At 42.9% G+C, this 22,328-nt stretch overlaps 1 protein-coding gene across 1 annotated transcript in view; it reads left to right on the forward strand.

The window, feature by feature from the left end:
• The first annotated feature begins 1,164 nt into the window (after positions 1 to 1,164).
• The window catches only part of GRB2 (growth factor receptor bound protein 2), a 71,131-nt gene continuing 49,967 nt past the window's right edge, over positions 1,165 to 22,328 (forward strand). Inside the window, exons 1-2 of the mRNA XM_081804528.1 lie at positions 1,165 to 1,342; positions 8,927 to 9,141. Coding sequence (XP_081660654.1) covers positions 9,064 to 9,141 — 78 coding nt within the window. The 5' untranslated portion in view covers positions 1,165 to 1,342; positions 8,927 to 9,063. The remainder of the gene's footprint in view (positions 1,343 to 8,926; positions 9,142 to 22,328) is intronic.

The following is a 22,328-nucleotide window of genomic DNA, read 5'->3' on the forward strand; positions in this document are numbered from 1 at the left end:
CAGCGGAGGCTTTGGTGGGTTCATCTATTACCTTGCATAGTGCCTTCCATGCAGTTGGTGCTCAATAAATGCTTGGTGAAAGAACAACTCATTTTCCTTATTTCAATGGCTTCTTTTCTCTATAGAATCAGATGTTCGGTTATTCTCATCTCAGCACTGTTTTGTTGGCTTCCAGGGAGCACATTACCATTAGATACGTTCTGTTCTCTTTAATTGGAAAGAGCTTTTGGAACTGAAAAATAGGAGTTACATCTTCAAGCCTCATCTACCGCTCCCTCGTACTCACCCGCCTGGTACAGGAATCGAACTACTTAGCATTACACAGAACATGACTCTCTCACACCTCCGTTCCTTTGTACATGCGTGCCATTCCCTTCGCCTGGAGCGCCCTTACCCCGACTTCTCTGTCTAGTGAACTCCTCCTCCTCCTCCAAGACTCAGCTCAGACGTCATCATCACCTTCTCTGGGAAGGCTATTCTGAGATGGGCAGAGTAGCGGTCCTTCCTCCCATCTTTTTTGCTTCCTCAGCATTTCCCCAAATAATTCTAACATTGCATATGGCTTTTTTTTTTTTTTTTTACTTTTCTTCCGCTCCTCTAGATCGTGAATTGCTTGAGGGCCAGGATATCTGTTCATTGTACCTTCTATACCCAACACCTATACCTATACCTATGATTAGCACGTATTAGGCACTTGATTAGATCAATGAGCGAATATGTTAATTCCTCTAACAGGGCTGTTTGGACCATATTTTCAAGTATTTCAAAAGCTGGTCCTCTATTTGGAGTGTTTCAGGATGGAGGGAGATTCCCGCACCCCCACCCCCTCCCCCCGCAACTGCCTCGGTTTGGTGGCAGGAGAAGGGAAGTGATTAGGGTGTGGTGAAGAGTTAACTCCTTCAGGGCTAAGCTGTAATTTACCCGCCCTGGCACAGAGAGGGTTACAGCGACCCGGAGGCGGAGCCATGTCGGTGCCACCTGCTCCGGGGCGGTCTGGCGCACGCGCCTTGGCATCTAGATGGTGGCTACCTGCGGGGCCCGGGCCGAGGAGGAGCGCTTGCGCTCTGGGCCTTTTCCGCCGGGGGAAGTCTCGCGGGGGCGGGGCGGGGCGGGGCCGCGCGGGGAAGTTCTCGCGGGACCCCGACGAGGAGCGGAAGCCAGGCGGCTGTACTGCTTCTGCGAGCGGGCGGCGGCGGCAGCGGCAGCGGCAGAGGCGACGAAGACTGAGGCGGCGACGGCGGCGGGAACAGGCGCTGCCGTCGGGGAGCAGCAGCGCGGTCGGCGGCCGCTCGCACCGCTGCAGAGGGGCCGGCCGGGCGCGGAGCGGAGCAGCTGCGCTACGGTGAGTGCGGCCGGCGGCGGCGGCGCTGCTCCGGTACCTCTTCCCCCCTCGCTCGGCTGCGGGAATCGGCCTGCGGGGACCGGGCCCAGCCTACCGAGGGCTGCCGGGGTTCGGGGTCGGGGCGGCGAGGCCTGGGGCGGGGGACGGAGTCCCCGGGGCTCCCGGGCTCCGCGTTTCCCCTTTTGGGGAGCTTCCTTCCTGGGGACCGTCCTCCCCCAGCCCTTAGCTCGGTGCAGAGCCCCGGACCCCAGGGCAGGAGGCCGGTGCTCATTAAGTTTCACGCTTTCTTCCGGAGGGTTTGCGCAGAGGGGTCGGGAGAAGCCCGGGAGCCCTGGGTACTCATTCTGTGAGTCAGTCTGACTTGGCCGGGAGGCGGGGGATTCGCAGCGGCTGCAAATGTGGTGATTGATGCTCTTGCGACCTGCACGGCCACCACGTCACCATCTCCTGGTGTCATTGGGCCGAATTTGGGGAGGGAACCCACCGACCCTATGAATACCGTGAGTTAGAACCTTTGCTGCCGGAGCCAGGCGAGATGTCTAGTTTCTCTTTTTCTTTTTTGAAGCTACTCTGAAAAATACTTGTAAAAGAACAATAAGCAGCAGTTGGTTGGAATGCTCCGGGGCAAAATTTCAGTGCGAGGGGATAGAAAAGCACTGGTATTTTTCATTTGCAACGCTCTCCATATAAGCCACATGAGTTACAGCTTGTTTAGGGAGTCATTATAAAAGTAGGATTTGCAGAGGAGCCGAAGTGCACTCGACATCTATCTTTTGGTACTGTTGACTCAGAAAAGAGTCTAAAAGACACATGAAAGAAGTTAGCATATCTCTTTGGCTTTCCTGTCTCTCTTTCACTTTATACTTCTCCAGCAGTTGCCTTCCCTTTCTATCTACTTCTATTTTCACTGCGGACACTAAATGCTTACTTGTGTAATGCAAGTCATTTGCCCATCCCTCCCCCCCCCCTTTTTTTCTAATCTACTTCCCCTTCCTCCTTTTTGTCTCTTCTTCGGCATAATTTTTCGAGGTTTCTGCCCTTTGGTGCAATTCGTCTTCTCCCTCATTTAAAGATTCCGTTTTCTCTCCGGGGAAGTACCCTCTTTCCTGCTTTATCCTTCACTTTGAAGCGTCCACTGTGTTCCTTCAGTCAGCCAGAAGAGTTGCCAGAGAGCCATGCGAGACTTTAAGTTCTCCCCCTGGGAACTGGGAGGCTCAAAGGATTGAATTCATCCGTAAGTAATCAATACTGCCACTGGGTCACAAGTGTAGCTTGCTTGTGTTATTTGTGTTTTGGTTGTTTTTTTTCATTTTAACATTGTGCTTTTGTGTCTGCTTACGCTTTTCTCCCTGTGTCTCTCTTACATTAGTTAAGGAAGATTGGGTCAATTTGGGGCTTGTATGACTTATCTTTTGGCTTTTAGTGGGAGTGGTTCATGTTAAAAAACAAAACCAACCATAGACCTATATTACAATAGAATTAAGATAACATGAAGTATTTGAGGGAATAGAACTTATTTAGACCACTGATGAATTAAAACTTGCCCATTGTGACAGTATGAATTTATTCCTTACCAGGGTTCTTTTTAATCAGGCAACTTTGTTATGTTGTTGGGGTCTTTTCGATAGAAAGAAGTAACTTTATGTGTTCCATTGCTTCTTCCCTTGTTCAAAATTTTCTGAATTCCCAAAAACCAAAGTTAATTCTTATAATTGGCTTTCTTTGATACTAAAAGCAAGCATTTAAATGCTTGAGGCAGTTTACTTCTTTAGCAAGTGTATTCAGATTTGAGGGATTGCTAGGTTTTACATACTACTAGTTGATGGTACTTAGCAGTTTTTCTGAGAAAAATCCTGTTATGTTGCCTGTTGTGCAGCAGTGGTTCTGATTGTTACCTAGAACAGAAGAGTAATAGATTTTGGAGAAATTAATACAGACTAGAGACCCACCGTGCTCTCCTGAGAGAAATTAATAGTTACTTGCTTAATTAAAAAAAAACTTTCTGGCACTACTGAAAGACTATTGAGAGCCCTTGGTTTTATTTGTCAAAGTTGGCTTTTTCCTAGTTGAGCCAAGTGAATATGCATTATTTTCATTTTATGCAAAGACATTGTAGTGCATTACCTGGAATGCAAAGTTAAAATCTGGTTAAGCACACTTCCAGTACAGCAGTGATTCTTAAAGTTTAGCATGCATAAGAATTACCTGTGAATCTTATTTCAGGCTCTGGGCCTAAGGCACCCCACAGTGAATCAGTCTCTGAATGGAACGATTTTGATGCAACTAGTCCAAGGACCAAAACTGTTGTTACAGAACAGCTGTAAAATAATGAGGCAGGAATGTGGTTTTAAATTAGTCAACTTAATTTACTTAAATTACACTTTCTGTATGTAGAGTAAATATTTAAAAGCCTAAGAGAATAAGTGACGATACATGTGATTAGTCTTTGTATGTGTAAATATTTGAGCATTGTTAGGACTCTGATGTGGAGCAATTTAATTTTAAAGTTTATATTTAATAGGGCTGTTAATTTGTCTACCAGAAAGCTCTTCTGAGTTTGCATGTAGATGGAAGAAGATGGACAATGTAGGAACATATGGAACGGTACTTGAAAAGGTGCTGGTAATGCCGGCCAGTTAACACTTCTTAGTACTTTGTGCCAGAGACTCCACGGCCTTTACTCCACTCCAAGGCCTTTATATGTGCTATCTCTTAATCATCAAAATGTCCTATCAGGTACATGCGTTATTATCCCCATTTTCCAGCTGAGGGAAACTAGGATTTAGGGAATATAGGTTCACCCATCTAGTGGTAATGGGACAATTGAATTCAGGTCTAACTCCAGAGCGCCAGTAAGATTTTTTAGTGTTTGTTTTTTCTAACTACAAAAGTAGTGATGAAAATACAATGAGGTGTGTAGTGCAGAAAGAAAAAATACTGGGGTGCCTGGGGGGCTCGGTTGAGCATCTGCCTTTGGCTCAGGTCATGATCCCAGGGTGCTGGGATCAAGTCCCGGCATCAGGCTCCCTGCTAGTGGCTTGTGTGTGCACTCTCTCTTTCGCTTACTCTCTCTCTCAAATGAATACAACCTTAAAAAAAAAAAAGTGAAAATATTTTGTGATCTTGCTCCTAGAGATAACCTTGTTAACCTTTTGGGTTTTTTCTTTAGCACACACATAAATACTATTTTGCTTTATGGAAATGGGATAAACTAATTTTTCGGCATTTTTGTTTTTAATTTGATAGTATCTCTTGGTATTTATATAGGAAGATACTCCATAGATATTCTCATGGATATTGATCAGGTGTATATATATGTATTTGGCACATGGTATTTGTCATTATTTCAGTGAGATAAATCTAGGAATTGGAATTGCTTTTTCAAGGATATGTATTTTAAAATTGTCAACATAAAATTACTATATTATACTACTATAAAATTACTTTCCAGAAAAATTGAACTGATTAATTCCCTGCTACAGTGTGGGCTCTGTGATGGTTTTATTACTATACTACAGTATCAAGCACATTGTCAGGCATATAGTAGCTGCTCAAAATGTTAAATGGATGAACATTGGGTAAAGAATCAGAGTGTGTTCACCCAGAGTATTGCAGAGGCTAAGTATTATAAACCTTTAAAAAATTTGCCAATTAGGGCGCCTGGGTGGCTCAGTTGGTTAAGCGACTGCCTTCGGCTCAGGTCATGATCCTGGAGTCCCTGGATCGAGTCCCGCATCGGGCTCCCTGCTCGGCAGGGAGCCTGCCTCTGACCCTACCCCCTCTCATGTGCTCTCTCTCTCATTCTCTCTGTCTCAAATAAATAAATAAAATCTTAAAAAAAAAAAAAAATTTGCCAATTAGGTGAAGGAAATCTCATTTTAATTTGCAGTTTAAACAGTGAAATTGAACATCTTATGTTTTAAGTAGAATCACATTTTAACTTATCTTGAGTAACTTAATGTCAGGCCCTATTCAAAGCATTTCACGTATATTTTCTGTATTACCTAATAATGAGTGAATCTTATAAAGTAGGTGATACTATCCCCATTTTACAGATGAGAAATGGGGCTTGTTTAAAAGGCTTGCCCAAAATAATAGCTGGTAAGCATCAAGGTCATTACTTGAACCCCGGTCAGCCTGCTTTTAAAGACCATGCAGACACTAAGCTATATTGCCCAGTGAGTGTTGTGTATTTTATTGTCTGTAAATTTTGGGAAGAAAAGAGTTAAGTGGAAGAAAGAAAATAAAGTCCTACAAATACCTTTAGGGGACTACATTTTAGGATTCAGTGCACATTGCTTGAAATGAACAATTCAGGCTGCGCTTCTGTTTTTTTTTTTTTAAAGATTTTATTTCTTCACTTGGACAGAGAGAGAGCACACGCAGGGGGAGTGGCAGGCAGAGGGAGAGGGAGAAGCAGGCGCCCCCAGGAGCAGGGATCCTGATGTGGGGCTTGATCCCACAGGATCAGGACCTGAGCTTTTAACTCACCGAGCCAAAGCCACCCAGGCACCCCTGCACTTGTGTTCTTCAAATTTGCTGCCTGTGATGGACTGCAGGGTGTATGCTGGAACAGCTTAACCATTCTCATTAGAGTTCAGTGTTAAATGTACTCTCAACCCATTTTCTCTGTTAAAATCATTATACATTGCGTCCACTTTCAGTTTTCTTCTTTTGATAATTAGTGTTGTGTATAAGATAGTTTTTTGTGGGTTTGTTGTTGGTTGTTTTTGTTTTTGCTTTAATGAAACACATCCTTTTGAATTCCTTTAGCCTGTGTGCTCTTTTCTGTGGCTAGCTTGAGAAGCTGAGCCCTTCAGGTTTTCTCCATGAGCTGCTAATTTTTATTTGGCATAGCCAAAGAAGTATCAATTGTGCCTGGTTTTCATTTCTCTCAAACTGTGTCTCACAAAGCAGTAGTTACTTGAAACATGACTTTCAAGAGTGTCTGTTTATGCTTTCTCTAGGAATCCTATGGTAGATGAGTTGGGTCACCGGAGAACCCAGTGTTGAAAACTGTCTTGGTTTTTATGCTGTAGCAGTTCAGTTACACTGCAGTTGTCTGAAATCCCGAATGACCTAGAAATTTATGCCCTGTTACAACATACTACCTTGACAGTGACAATGCTTTGAGTTTCTGATTTTCTGATTTCTGTTTTTCAAAAATGAAACTCCTTATCTTTGTTAGATCTGCTCAGTTCAGCTTCCCAGCATTGATACATAGTCCCAACAATCAGCCCTGGAGACCAATTAAAATAAATGACCTGGTCAGGTAGAAAATATTGAAAGTATTGACAGGCATGTAGCAGAAATCTTGGAGCATTTGCAACAAATAAAAATAGGTACACACATTGGAAAGAAGGCAAAAAAGGAAAAGCAGTTATTAATGCCAGGAAAAAGTAAAGGATTGTACTAGAGAGGAAGGTTGCTTGTAATATATTTAAATCAGCAGTGAAGAATATTTTGTAATATGAAACTCGGCTTAAACCGGAATAGGTATTACTGGAAGGGGCAAGGGGAAGCTGGCAGGGGTGAACGTCTTGCAAGTGATAGGTCATGGCTGGAATAAACTAAGAAACAGCAGTAAAAGCATATTATTTAGAAATATTGTAAGTAAATACAAAGAGAAAGCTAAAAATAAAATTGAGGGTGATTGCTGGTAGGTGTTGGGGTGAGGAACTGCCCCCCCTTTTTTATAAGCCTTTTAAAAGCAGTGACTTTCAAAATTATATACATGGATAAGTTTGATTAAAAAAGCAACTACAGAGAGAATAAGTAAAGGGTGTTTAAGGACACACAAAAATACTCTGAGGGGTGCCTGGCTGGCTCAGTCGAGAGAGCATGGGACTTGATCTTGGGGTCGTGAGTTTGAGCCTCATGTTGGGTGTAGAGATCACTTAAAATTTAAAATAAATACTCTTGAGACTAATCTTCATATATATATGTATATTTTATATTTGCTAGAGCTCTGTCTTCCCTCTTTGCTTTTATATTTGCTAGAGCTCCGTCTTCCCTCTTTTAGAGCCAGCCGCACATGGGATATCGTAGGTATGGCCTGATAGAATAAACATTGGTTTGGTTGATTAGTTTACCTGCAGTAGAATGTTTGGCTTTCAGAATTTGAAGGACTTTTTATTACCAGGTGATTTCTTCCCTCCTTGGTAACACTCATTTCCTTCTTATCTTAATATTCCCATCTGGTTTACTGCTTCGTCCATTTGCAGCTATGCTTGATTAATGCCCCAATTGTTAACTTTAGAACAAAAGAATAATCACCCGTGCCCCTCAGATGAGCTTTTTGCTAGATGGTAATTATCCAAGAAGGGTGTCACTATAAATAATCTGTCCCCATTCTGCTACTGTCAGTGTTGTTTTCTGCTTTTATTTAGCCTGTATGAAAACACTAACTGAAAACAAGAATGGGACTTTATTTTCCTTTCCTTAGGCGGAGGTCTAGATTATGTCCGTGTTCAGGGCTGGAGATGGTATGCCCACAGCTCACCATCACGTAGTACACTACCTAAGGGTTTTTACAGAATCTTTACCTGCAAAATACAGTTTGGTTCATTTTAGAACCCCTCTGGCTCTGAGAAAAGCAGCTGTTGTCAGGGTAACTGTGAGAGGCTTCTGTTTGATTTACTGGCACCATCTCCCTGCACTTTCTCCAGATAAGGCATCTGGCAGCTCAGATTCTGAAAAACGGATTCCTTTCAAGCGTAGTTAGGACTTCAGCTTTGCTCCCTAGGGTAGTTGGAAATAATGTGGAGGCTGCTTCTGGAAATGCTGAACCTTGGACATCTATTTCAAGGACTATTGGGACTCCGAAGTCTTGGGGGTGTTCAGAGGAGAAGGGTGCCTTAGGCAAGAGCAGGTCTTCACCAACAAAAGGCTCTGACGCTGGATCTCCTTTTTCTGGTTACCTGAGCTTGCTAATCACAGTTTGGAAGTGATAGAGGGAGAGCTGCCTTGCTCAGAATAGCAAATTGAATTTAAAGAAGGAGTTCCGAGGTTCACTTTCTCCTGCTTTCCTAGGAGCAGACCAAGGGTTAGTTTCTGAGAACAGTTCAGGCAGCTCAGGACCAAAGCCGGAATTGCTTGCTTTTGACTGGATAGGGGACCCAACGTTTTCAGAAGACCAGAAAGCTTGGCGGGGAGAAAGGAAGGAAATGGGCCCAGGCTACTGAGAAAAGCGGGGTGCCATCCCCAGGGCGAGGCCTTTCTTTGAGTGGACTGCATTTCGGGCCGGAGGAGCAGAGAGCGTAAGGGGCGAGGGAGGAAAGGCGGAGACTGAGCGGGTCTCCAGCCGGTTCCTGCACACCGCACACACCCAGCGGGAAGGAAGAGGAAGTGTGTTCTTGGAATAGCTCGAACGGCGGCCGCCATTGGCCGGCGGGGCTGTCAGTCGCCTGGGGGCTGAGACTGCGAAGAGGAAGGAGGCGATCGGGGCTCCTGCCTGCGAGCGAGGGAGGCGGGCCGAGCCAGGCCGAGCCAGGGGGCGTGGGGGCTGGGGCGGCAGGCCGATCGGCAGGGCGGGGCTGCCTTCGGTGCTGGCCACTTCTCTCACCCATCCCTCTTGTGATTCAGGGTGGCATTGTGTGTCCCGGAGTGCACGAGCGAGTCCCGGGAGAGCGGCGAGGCCGAGCCCAGAGCGCTGGGTGGCTTCGGCAGGGAAGACTCCCTTCCCCCGGCTTCAGGCTGCTGAGCCCTGAGCAGCGCTCAGAATGGAAGCCATCGCCAAATATGACTTCAAAGCTACTGCTGACGACGAGCTGAGCTTCAAAAGGGGGGACATCCTCAAGGTAAGTGTGATGCCACGCAAATGCTGAGATGGCCTCCTCTTGTACTCACCTACCTTCGTTTGCCCTGATAACACACAAAGAAGCCGAGCGCGTCCTTTCTCATTGCCCACTTTTCCCATTTACCGTGGGGCAGGCTCTGGATAGCTGACAGAGATACTGAGTGGAATATTAAATATGACTTAAGAGGGTTGGTGTGATGTATGGCCTTTAACTGCCTTTGTGTGAATGCCTCGAGTATTTCTATTGCTTGTTGGTTGGTAATTCAAGTAAAGTCAAAGCAGCATGAGTGTATGAGTAGACTGATCTTGTAGTCTTATTAAGCATTGGGGGATTTTTTTTTTTTAAAGACTTAAACTTGAAGTATTTATGTAAAAGCACTCAATTAGTCTTACTTTACCTAGTCAAAAGATTTTTGCAATCCAGAACCTGATGCTAGTTGCTTAGAAATGAATTTCCTCTAGTTTAGAGAGGTGGTTAGAAGTATATGCCAAAACTCATTAAAGAACCTCAGTGTCTTTTAATTCTTTGTGAAAAAACTAGTGGAGTTCTAAATCCTAAGGTTCATCTTGCTGTTGTACGAGTCAGATGGCGATTTTCTTAAAAGAAACTTGAGCAATTACCCTGTATTACACTCTAATTGCACAAAAGAAACCTGCTGACAGTTTAAAAATAAGCTGCTTTCCAGTTTGCAGCTCATTCTGAGCCCAAACTATTTACTTGAGGATTCACTTTCCACCTGGCACATGGTAATTATGTTGTTTACCCAATTGACGGCAGCAGCTTGCCCTTTTGGATATGTAATTTATTTTTACAAGGGTGGGTGTTATTGAATAATGTGTCAGCTCTACAGGAGGAGAACCTGAAGTTTAGCGTTTGCATATTCCATGTTCATGGCCTCTCAAGTTCTGACATTTTTTCCTCAGAGGTGTTTGTAGTCTGATGGTTGAGAGTTTGCCACACATTTGTTTACTACCCCTGAGTGAAATTATTAAAATTTTACAAAGAGGAAGAAAGTGGAAATGTAGAAATGTGGTCCCTTATAAAAAGACCGCTGATTTTTTTTCCCCTTTTTTGAGTCTTGCCGACCTGTGGGTAGTTACTATTTTGCTCTCCTTGCCTGAGACATAGAGTTCCACTCTGAAGTGTGTTGATGTTAGAAATGTAGGTTGTACTTCCTAGAAGGCAATATTCAAGAGTCCTTTAAGGGGAACGAAAGTGTTTTTTTCAGAGCTGTTCTTGTGATGCCAAGTTTCCCGAGGATATTCTCAAAGTCAGCACTGAAGTGTCAGAAAGCAGACAGAACCAGCTGTAGGTTTTAGAGTAACATACGTTTTCTGTTTCTATTTTCTTAGCTAGAAGTCAGAGCAAAGGAGCAAACTTAGACTGTTAAATTACTCTGTATCGTTGGTGTACAGAGGAGTAATTTGATGTTTCCATAGGTGATTACTGTTTTCAGCAGATAAACAGTCTTGGTATCATCCTAAGATTGGCTACTCAAATATTGTACACCTGAAACTAATATAACACTGTATGTTAACTATAATGAAATTTAAAAAAAGATTGGCTGCTCAGGTACTCACGTCTGTAGCCTCTACAAAAATCTTGTGGGAACAATTCCCCCCCCCCCAATGCAAACTTGGGTTTCTCCATTAAGCTCACCCAAGAAACTTGAATCTGGAAGCCTGGTAGTTCATATTTTTCTCTAAGTTTATCCCATTATGTATTTAGCACTAAAGCAACAAAACGAAACTAAGGATTTGAGCTCTATTTTTAATAATTTTTAGGCAAGAACCTTCCCTGTTACCACTGAAGTTTATCCTAGACCTAGACCATGAGCATCTCATAAGTTCTCCAACTTAAATTGGCAAATTCTTGAACAAGTGTGAAACCCTTCTCTCCCATCCTATAATTAGAGAAGATGATACTGTTTAACATTCCCCCAGAAATTGTTCTGATGGGAGAGAGAGTGAGTCAGAGTGTTCACATTTACTTCCAGATTTTCTTTGGGGAGAGAAAAGTGCATATATTTGGTTCTTTCCAATTTGGTAGATAACTGGCATATGAAGTCATAATGTCATTATTACTTTTGAATGGTGACTGACCGTTAGCTATTTATTAGTAATCTTGTGGCTTTACTCCAAAAAGAAAAAAAGTGACGATACAGTAGTTGCCCTTTGTCTCGAAATTCTGTGAAACAGCTGAGTGAAAAGGAGGGACATTGCTTTGTCTTAAGAGCTGTTATTTTAAAAAGCAGTGTTTCCTTCATTTGATTGTTCAAGGAGTAACTGGTTTCATTTGAGTGGCTTTGATTTGATTTGATAGCTCTTTAGGATGTTAACTGTGAGCCAAAACTTGTTTAGAAGTGGCTGGCATAGCATTGACCAGTTTGACTTGAATGAAATAGGCCTATGTTTGCTCTCTCTCGATAAGGGGAGGCATGTACACGTGGGTACTGAATGCATTTTATTTGAAGATAATGCAGTAGCAAGGGGCTTGGTGCTCTACCTCTGACTAGAGTTGAAAGGGATTTACTCTTCTCACTGTCTTGGAGCTCCTGGTTAAATTTGGTTAATGTGTACCCCATCTTCCAGCAGGCCACTTGCTTACTTTCCATCTACACATTGACTTGTGCTGCCCTGAGAAAAGAGAGATAAATAAAAACATTTTACTGGAAGCCTAAAATAGAACTGAATGCTTCAGTATATCTGCTTTTGTTACTGTTCCTCTTATAAAAGCGTGTGTTTTTTGGAGGGGAGGAAGAGAAGGGCATTGGGGCAGAGAAATGGAAGGAATTGCTCTTCTGTCAGAAGTTTCAATCTTGCATGGCCAAAATGAACCTAAATTTCCCTGCTGTTGTACTGTAGGCTTCAGATAGTTCCAGGGGTTCTCCACCAAACCAGGCCTCTGAATTCTCTACCCTAGAGCACAGAATACATCTGAACTTACCTTAAAGTCAAATCTGTTTAGGGGCTTATGTACCCATACTTCAGACAATGCTGTGTACAAATTAAGTGACCGTTTTGAGCTCTCAAACCTGTATTCATTGCATTCAAGAGCCGGCAGCTTGTTTTCTATCAAGGCAGACCTTTAATTCTAGAAAAGAACCAACAGTGGATCATCTCAGTGTCTTCTGCTTGTCTGGCACTAACTGCCTTTATCAATTTTCAGTACTGATTTAGAATAGGTCTTGGGGGGTGCCTGGCTGGATCATTCGGTGGAGCGTTCGTTCAACTCTTGATCTCGGGGTTGTGAGTTCAGGCCCCATGTTGGGTGTAGAGATTACTTAAAAATCTTAGAAAAGAAGAGAAATAGGTCTTGGGTTCACACTCGGCTCTTTGAAGCTTTCTATCTTGGTGCTGATGACCTGTTTTAATGTCACATTTACTGAGCATCTCCTTGAGCCACATCCTGGGATAAGTTGCTTTGAGAGTTGGGGAAGAAATACTTTCTCCCTTGAGGAACTCTAAAATCAAATAAGAGAAGTGAAATTAATATGTGAAGCAGGATATGGCAGTATACAAAATTAGAGGATTTTTAGAACAGGAGAAGAACTTTTAAAATCTCTTAATTTCGATTTTTATTATTTTTTAGATGAGGAAATGGCCCGTAGAGGTTAAATGATCCATCCAAGATCACAACTATTAGTACTTAGTAAGGAACTGGTATTGCACGGGATGCTGAGTTGTGTCACACACTGTAACTGTCAGAGTAACGTAGGAAGGGCAGTGACTGGTAAGAGCTGACGTCTGAGAGTGCTGTGTGGGGTGTGATTTGAACTGGCCCTCGCCAGAGGGATGGGAGGGGGCGGGGGGGTGCTAGTTGTGTTTGAAATAGGAACGCTAGAATGGGGTCATTGACTGTGCCATCGTGGAAAAGAAGGTAGAGTTGGAGTGAGATAAGAAAAACCAGTAAGAATTTGATCTTGTCCTTAAGAAGCCTTTGCAGGCTTTTAGCTGATGATGGAAGTGTTCTGGGATAGGAGGGAAGCCTGGAGCCCCAGCCTGCATAGGTGCTGGAGACTAGGAATGAAGGACGGGAGTGGAGGGTGTTGAGAGATGCTGAATGGACAAATAAGGGGATTTCTGCCTGTCAGCTGGGGACATTGGAATAAATCTGTGTAACTGAGAAATGAATGCCCACTGAGTATGTTCCTGAGAGCCAGGAATCAGAACTGGGGTTTGATTGGTAACAGTTTTCATAGCAGCCGGAAGTCCTGAATTTGAGTACGGGAGTCTCCTTTCAGGTGTTTGAATGATTAAACCTAAAAATGGGGTTGGTGTGGGTTGTTTTGTTGTTTTGTTTTTTTCATGATTTCACATTCATTGTACTTGGTAGGAGCATTTCTCTGCCTGTTGATAAGAATTCTTGGAGCGCCTGGGTGGCTTAGTTGGTTAAGCATATGCCTTTGGCTCAGGTTGTGATCCCGGGGTCCTGGGATCAAGCCAGGGACCCTGCTTACCCCACCCCTGCTCATGCTCTCTAATAAATCTTCAAAAAAAAAAAATTCTTACCGATCTTGACTAAATCCAGAATTTTGCATTTAATCTTTATGAATGAGGATGTTGTTTGAATTCTCTTAGAACAGATAATTTACCTTTCACTATATTCATTTTTTACCCCTGTTATCTGAATGGACAGTTTCCAAATAGGTGCTAAGAATGAGCTTTCAGTTCCTATACAAGACTCCTTTGGAGGGCCTGGCTAAAGACCAGTCATCCCTGTTAGAGAAAGAAATGAGTAAGGAAATGCAATGTTCCTTTGGGGATCTTTCAGTTTTCACCTCTGTAAGCCATTATAGTTGAAGTCATCCTTGAATAGCTATCATTTATGGAGCATTTACTATGCCACAGAGTTTGACATTATTTCTAATTTGCTTCATGAAAGGTTGGCCCTCCTTAGCCTCATCCTGTGGCTGCAGAAACAGACACACAAGAAATTTGCTCAGATTGACACATGTAGTAAGCGGCGAAGCTGGGCCTTGATCTTAGGTCTGGCTCCCATGCTCCCTCTACAGTACGTTACTGCTCCTCTTAACTGTCAGGTGTGAGGAAACCGGAAATGTGAGGTATCAATGATCCTGCTTTGCTCACCTGCCAGGCATGGGCAGCTCATTTGTGGTACTCCTACTGAGTGACTTACTGGACATCGAATCTAAAGTAAATTGAGTTCAACAGTGAAAGAAATGGGTAAGATGAGATCATTTTGCCTGTCAGATTGGCAAGAATGATAACAATTGACCCCACCCTGTGTTGGCCAGGATGTGGAGAAATGGACTCTTGTCACTTTCTGCCAGTGGGGGTTGTACCAGTAACACGGTCTTTCAGCATGGTGGCTTGGTGACATGTATCAGAACATAAAACAGTCCAGCAATTCTACTTTTAAAAATTTATTCTTTTCTTTTTTTTTTTTTTTTAAAGATTTTATTTATTTGAGAGACAGAGCTAGAGAGCACAAGTTGGGGAGGAGAAGCAGGCTCCCTGCCAAACAGGGAGCCCGACACGGGGCTCGATCCCAGGAGCCTGGGATCATGACCGGAGCTGAAGGCAGCCATTTAACCGACTGAGCCACCCAGGTGCCCCTAAAAATTTATTCTAAGAAAATTCTCAAACAAGTTTTTAAAAAATGTAGGCATAAGATACTTACTTCAGTTAATATATGTACCACCTAGAAAAGAAATTTCTGCTGTTAAATTCTGAAATATGATCATTTGTAAGATGCATTTCAGAGATGTTAAAATGTGTAAAAAGAGGCATCTTTGAATTGATGGAATTACCATATTACCAAAAACCTAAGTAGCCCATAAGTAGGGGGCTACATAAGCAGGTTATGGTGCTTGTCAAATGGAATGCCGTTAAGTTGTTAACATTGGTGTAAATCTGTGTCAACACAGGATAACGTCTACAGTTGGCAGAGAGAAGTGTTTAAATGGATCCTCTTTTAAAAAGTAATGTAACATGTTGAATGTTCAGGATGTCCTTGCACTAAGCTAAATATTTTATTTCCATTCCCTTTTAATCCCCGCAAGAATCCTAACAAAGATGCTGTTATCCCCATTTTACTGATCAGGAACGTGAGGCTTAGGTTAAGTAACTGGCCCAAGTTTACAAGTTAGCATTTGAATCCAGGCCGGTTTGAGTCCAGATTCTGTATTCTTAACCGCCACCCTGCAGGGCCTTTTCCTACCCAAATGAGGTCAATGGAGAGGCGGATCGCATTTAGGGTTATTTCTGTTTGCTTATTAAATACATGGACTTCTTTCTAAATGGTCCTCTAAAAGGTAACAGATGCCTCCAAGGAGCTTGATTTTAGGTGATTTTTACTCATTTTTTGTCCTCATTTCTCTTTAATCTATAGTCTTACTAAAACAAAGTTATGGGGCGCCTGGGTGGCTCAGTCGTTAGGCGTCTGCCTTCGGCTCTGGTCATGATCCCAGGGTCCTGGGATCGAGCCCCCATCGGGCTCCCTACTCCGCGGGAAGCCTGCTTCTCCCTCTCCCACGCCCCCTGCTTGTGTTTCCTTTCTCGCTGTGTCTCTCTGTCAAATAAATAAAATCTACAAAAAAACCCAAAAAACAAAGTTATATTCAAGTAGTAGTTAACATTTTGCATCTGTTTTATCTGACAGATATTCCAGGAAGTTAAAGGGCTCTGGTCAGAGGTTGGTTGGTTGGTTTTCTCATGGCTGAGGTTTAACCTGCTTTTAAATCTTTAGGCTGAAATCCACCGTGACTCAGTGTCCTAAAACTTAGAGATCCTTTAAAAAATGATTCAAAATGACTTTAAGGAAAATCATGGTCCTTTTAGCAGATACTCCCTCAGTTGCACCGTATGGATGTGGAATGAGAGACATCTGTAGTATTGTGGTAAAGAACAGGTGCTCCAACAGTCCAGGCTAGACCCACCTGCTTTGAATCCCAGCTCTACAACTGGCAGATCTGACATTGTGCTCTTGGGTGATTTACTTTGTGCTTCGATTCTCCCATGTGTAAAATGGGACCAAGAGCACCTATCTTCCTAGAGTCACAATGCGGATTAGAAAAGCCTAATATAGGAGCTCCTGGGTGGCTCAGTCGTTTAAGCGTCTGCCTTTGGCTCAGGTCATGATCCCTGTGTCCTGGGAGTCCTGAGTCGTCATCAGGCTCCCTGCTCAGCGGGAAGCCTGCTTCTCCCCCCCCCCCCCGCTTGTGTTCCCTCTCTTGCTGTGTCTCTCTCTGTCAAATAAATAAAATCTTTTTTAAAAAAAGAAAAAGCCTAATATATTCATGTGCTTAAAGCAATGAATGGCCTAAAGTAGACAATGCCAGCTGCCATTAGTTTTGTTTTTTTATTTCTTTTAAAGATTTATTTATTTAAGTAATCTCTACACCCAACGTGGAGCTCGAACTCTATGACCCTAAGATCAAGAGTTGCACACTTCACTGACTGAGCCAGCCAGGCTCCCCTGCCATTAGTTTCATTAATGTTATTCAGGTGCACAGCTTTGATAAGAAGATGTCAGCCCAGCCCCTGGCTCAGGTAACTGTTAAGTCACGTGACTCTACCCATAAACCCAACCAGGTACTTGTCCTGATCCTACCTCAAACTCAGAACTGTTTAAACCTTGTCTCAGAGCTCACCACGGCATTGGTGGAGGGTTGTGTGAAAGACAAGTTGTTTCTCCATCCTTAAAGTCCGGTTTCTGTTGGGATTAAACCCAAAAGCAAGGAGATGGGCACCTGCAGAGCATCCTGCTGGGGCCTCCTGTAGACTTGCGTGGCTGGCTGGAGCTTTGGGGTGTGCTGTTGGCTAATACTGAGACATGTTAGAAGCAGCAGCCTTGGGAGAGCTCGGTATTTTATTTACTGCAGGGGTATTAAGGAGTCCCTCACGGTCTCTAAGTGTCCTCAGTGAGAGAACATTTTCTCTAGTCTGAATGCCAAGAATAGGCAGATTTTCCCCTACATACTGCTTTAATATGTTTTTTTCTTTACCTTGTAGGAAAGCTTAGAGCCTACTTGGGTGTCCCGTTTCTAGCAGTAATTCTTAAGTTTTCTATCCTGATATTTTTACCCAAACAGGTGCTAATGGTTTGCAGTAAAATATTGGAAGTATTTCCTCACTCGAACAAACGGCTTTTTTTTTGTTTTAATACTTCTTTGATGTCAATTGTTTTTTTATGTTAATTTTTAACTAATTTATTCTTTAGTTTAACAGTGGACTTTTATTTTTTTGAGATTTTATTTATTTGACAAAGAGACAGCAAGAGAGGGAACACAAGCAGGGGGAGTGGGAGAGGGAGAAGCAGGCCTCCCGTGGAGCAGGGAGCTCGATGTGGGGCTCGATCCCAGGACCCTGGGATCATGACCTGAGCTGAAGGCAGACGCTTAACGACTGAGCCACCCAGGCGCCCTAACAGTGGACTTCTAAAATCTAAGTTTAGGGGCGCCTGGGTGGCTCAGTCAGTTACGCGGCTGCCTTCGGCCCGGGTCACGATTCCAGGGTCCTGGGATCGAGCCCCATGGTGGCCTCCCTGCTGAGTGGGGAGCCTGCTTCTCCCTCTCCCTCTTACCTGCCGCTCCCCCTGCTTGTACTCTCTCTCTCTAATAAAAAAAAAAAATCTTTAAGAAAAAAAATAAGGGCGCCTGGGTGGCTCAGTTGGTTAAGCGACTGCCTTCGGCTCAGGTCATGATCCTGGAGTCCCTGGATCGAGTCCCGCATCGGGCTCCCTGCTCGGCAGGGAGTCTGCTTCTCCCTCTGACCCTCCCCCCTCTCATGTGCTCGCTCTCATTCTCTCTCTCTCAAATAAATAAAATCTTTAAAAAAAAACCAAAAAAACAAAGAGCAACTTCTCTTTTAAAAAAAATGCTGCATTTATTGTCAGAAAAAGTAAAAAAGGAAACTGTTCTCAGAGAAAATCATTGTTCAGTTTTTTGTGTTTTTTTTTTCAGGAAAAAAAAATTAACATAGCCACAGTTACTTTTTTAATGCTTTCCAGATACAGTGAGAAACACAGTGAAACTGTGTTCAAAAATTTTAATAATGAAAGTAAGCAAGTACTTCAGCTTACTGAAGGGAGGATGCGGTTTCTGTTTAAGTGTACTGTACCTCTTTAGAAAACAGCAGTAGCTTGGAAGATTTCTATGCCAGGCTGTAAGAGAAGATCATAATGATTAAGACTTTCTCAAAGCCACATGTCAAAGCTGAATCAGTAGATCTTGAACCTGAAATTGGTGTCAGTTTTCTAAAACTGTGCTAATATTGTCCATATGAGATATCCAGGTGAATTTGTGACTAGTGGCCACATAGCGCTAGAAGTGGAAACTAGTAGCCCTACAGGTCTTTTCTTGAGATTGATTACATTATTGGCCTTCCAAATTTAGCTTACTGGTGCAGTAGAAAGAACAAATACTTTGTTTTCATTAACTTGGAAAGTCATACTCTATATGTTCAGAAGCCTTTTATCTGCCTTCTTGGAGCACTTAGTATAACTACACCCACCTGAACAGCTGTTGTCTTTAAAGGCTGTAGAATATTCAAATTTTGGTGTTTGTTGGTATTGTGTATTAAAGTGTGCCATTTCTGCTTTCCTTTCTATCATTACCTTCCTTTCCAAATAGGTAGTAAAGGCCTGGCAAAAAGAGCGTGCTTTTCATCTATGTATTCTTAAGTAACCTGATGAAAAATTACCTGCTTTTGGGTTTGGGTTTTATATATGAAATAGTAGCAACATCAATTTGGAATGAACTATAGCCCATCTTTCAATATAAGTATTTACAGCTATAAATTTCCCTCTAAATTCTGCTTTAGCTGCATCCCATAAATTTGGGTGTGCAGTTGTTTTTGTTTTCATTCATCTCAAAGTAGTTTCTAATTTTCCTTGTTATTCTTTGACCCATTGATTATCTAAGAGTGTGTTGTTTAATTTCCACATATTTGTGAATTTCCCAGAATTTCTTCTGGTGTTGAATTCTTTTTTAATTTCATTGTGCATGTAGAACATAATTTGGATTATTTTAGTCCTTTTAAGTATTGATGCGGGGCACCTGGGTGGCTCAGTTGTTAAGCATCTGCCTTTGGCTCAGGTCATGATTCCAGGGTCCTGGGATTGAGCCCTGCGTTGGGCTCCCTGCTCAGTGGGAAGCCTGCTTCTCCCTCTCCCACTTCCCCTGCTTGTGTTCCTGCTCTCACTGTCTCTCTGTCGAATAAATAAATAAAATCTTTAAAAAAAAAAGTTTATTGATGTTTGTTCTGTTGCTTCACAAATGATCTTGAAGAATGTTTCACTGTGCACTTGAGATTAATGTTTATTCTGCTGTTGTTGGGTGGAGTTCTTTAGATGTCTGTTAGGTGGGGCACCTGGCTAGCAGTCAGTAGAGCACGTGACTCTGGATCTCAGGATTGTGAGTTCAAACCCCAAGCCTCATGTTGGGCATAGAGATTACTTACTAACTAACTAGAGATGTCTTTTAGGTCTAGTTAATTATTTTTCCCTTGAGTAGTTGTAGAATTTTGTGGGGTTTGTTTTTTGTTTTTTGTTTTTTTTTTAAGATTTTATTTATTTTTTTTGACAGAGAGACACAGAGAGGGAACACAAGCAGGGGGAGTGGGAGAGGGAGAGAGAGAAGCAGGCTTCCCGCTGAGCAGGGAGCCTGATGTGGGGCTCGATCCCAGGACACTGGGATCATGACCTGAGCCGAAGGCAGATGCTTAACGACTGAGCCACCCAGGTGCCCCAATAGTCGTAGAATTTTGGTGAATTCTTATGACTGCTTATCCAGTATCTTGGTAAATCATAGGGTACTATGCTTAGTGCAGAGGGTTCAGGATATACCTAATATTTAGTAATACACTATTTTAAGAACTGTGCCAGAGGTATGCACTGGATGTTCTGAATGAAACAGACTTAGTAAGACATGAATTAAAAAAAATTTTTTTTGAGATAATTTAGAAACGCTCAGGACCACTTTGTCATTCCAGATATGCCTGACTGACTGAGGACTTTCTAACATTAGCAAAGCTTACTGTCAGCTCTGAAGAGTTGTTGGAGCTATCCTAGAACACTTTACCTAGGAAGGTTAATGGCCTTTCATTGTATTTGACAGTTACAAGAGTAGACGTGAGAGCCTTGTTGATAACAGCATGGCACATGCAAGAGTTTCAAAGTAATTATGACCCTTCTCTCACATTTTGTTAGACTTTATTTTGTGTCTCTGACACTACCACCCCCTTGAAGGAAATGTTTATGGAAACAGGTTTCTACTATATGTTTGTATGTAGAAAATATTGAATAACATTTTTAAGTGGGTTTATTTTTTTAAGATTTTATTTTTAAGTAATCTCTGTACCCAACATGGGGCTCGAACTCACAACCTGAGATCAAGAGTTGCACACTCCACTGAGTACTGAGCCAGCCAGGCGCCTAAGTGAGACTACTTTTAACTAGAACTTTCCATGTATTGAAAATAGGATGAACTTAACACCGGTGTTTTAGTAACTTAAGAATTGGAAAGGATTGGGGCGCCTGGGTGGCTCAGTCGTTAAGTGTCTGCCTTCGGCTCAGGTCATGATCTCGGGGTCCTGGGATCGAGTCCCACATCGGGCTCCCTGTTTGGCGGGAGGCCTGCTTCTCACTCTCCCACTCCTCCTGCTTGTTCCCTCTCTTGCTGTCTGTCTCTCTCTCTGTCAATTAAATAAATAAAATCTTAAAAAAAAAAAAGAATTGGAAAGAATTAAGCCTTTTATTTCCTCCATCATTAGAATATGAATTATATTTAACAAGTGTGTGTGTAGTCCAGAGTTCGTGTATACCTGAAACCTGATTATCTGCATGTTAGTTTCTAAAATTTAAAAAGTTAGTGGTCAAAGAAGGGGAAAATGGAATACCTTTTCATGAAGCCTTTGTAAAGAAAATTGCTCAAGTAAATAAAGAACCTCAAGATCCCCCTTCATAGACCTGAAAACATTTACCCAGTTAATACTGGTTTTTTTTTGTTTTTTTAACTGCTCATTTTGGGGGTGCCTGTGTGGCTCAGTTGGTTAAGCAACTGGCTTTGGCTCAGGTCATGATCCTGGAGCCCCAGGATCGAGTCCCACATCGGGCTCTCTGCTCAGCGGGGGGTCTGCTTCTCCCTCTGACCCTCCCCACTCTCTTGGGCTCGCTCTCTCTCAAATAAATCTTTAAAAAAAAACAACGCTCATTTTTATTTTTTCTTTTTAAATTTTAAAAAACTTTAAGCTGTATGCCCAACGTGGGGCTTGAACTCACAACTCCAAGAGTCACATGCTCTACCAACTGAGCCAGCCAGGCACCCCCCAATTAATACTGTCTATTAAAAATAAGCTTGGAAACCCCAAAATTCAGTGTTCTGTGTACAGGGAGGGTAGAACAAGGTATCCGCGGCCACTTGTGCTCTCAATAGGATCCTCTCCTTTAAAAGTAAAATCGTTAGAGCATCTTTACTGAACATAGTTGTTGTTTTTACATCAGTTTTCAAAAAGTAACTTTATTTTAGAACATTTTTAAATTAGGGGCACCTGAGTGGTTCAGTTGGTTAACTGTCTGACTCTTGATTTCAGCTCAGGTCTTGATCTCAGGGTCATGAGTTCAAGCCCAGCGTGGAGCCTACTTAAAAAAATAAATAGGGGCGCCTGGGTGGTCCAGTCAGTTGGGCGTCCAGCTCTTGATTTTGGTTCAGGTCATGATCTCAGGGTCCTGGGATTGAGCCCTTCATTGGACTCCCTGCTCAGGAGGGGAGTCTGCTTCTCCCTCTGCCCTCTTCCCCCTGCTCCTGCAGTCCCTCCCTTTCTGTCTGTCTCTCAAATAAATCTTTTTAAAAAAATTAGTTCTTCACTTGCATTGGCCGTATTTCAAGATCTCAGCAACTACATGTGGCTAGTGGCTACTATATTGGATGGTGCAGATATGGGACATTTACATCATTGCAGAAAGTGTGTTTGGACAGTTCTGCTATAGATTGTCACTACCCAAACAACATTGTTAATGTTAAAGTAGTTTGGGTTTCACCTTGAAATGCCAGGAATCCTGTCTTCTCCTCTCTTTGCAAAGCATCTGTGGTTACTCTATTCCTTAGAAATGAGGAGCGAGGCCCGTGGGCAGAATGCTGCTGTAGACTGGGGGTTGAACTGGGGGTGGGCTTTGTCTTTCTCAGGAGTTCTTCCCTGTCTGTACTCCTCCCTTTCCTTGTGAAC

The sequence above is a fragment of the Leptonychotes weddellii genome, chromosome 15 (assembly GCF_054177405.1).
Source record: "Leptonychotes weddellii isolate Sample4059 chromosome 15, ASM5417740v2, whole genome shotgun sequence".
Lineage (NCBI taxonomy): Eukaryota > Metazoa > Chordata > Mammalia > Carnivora > Phocidae > Leptonychotes > Leptonychotes weddellii.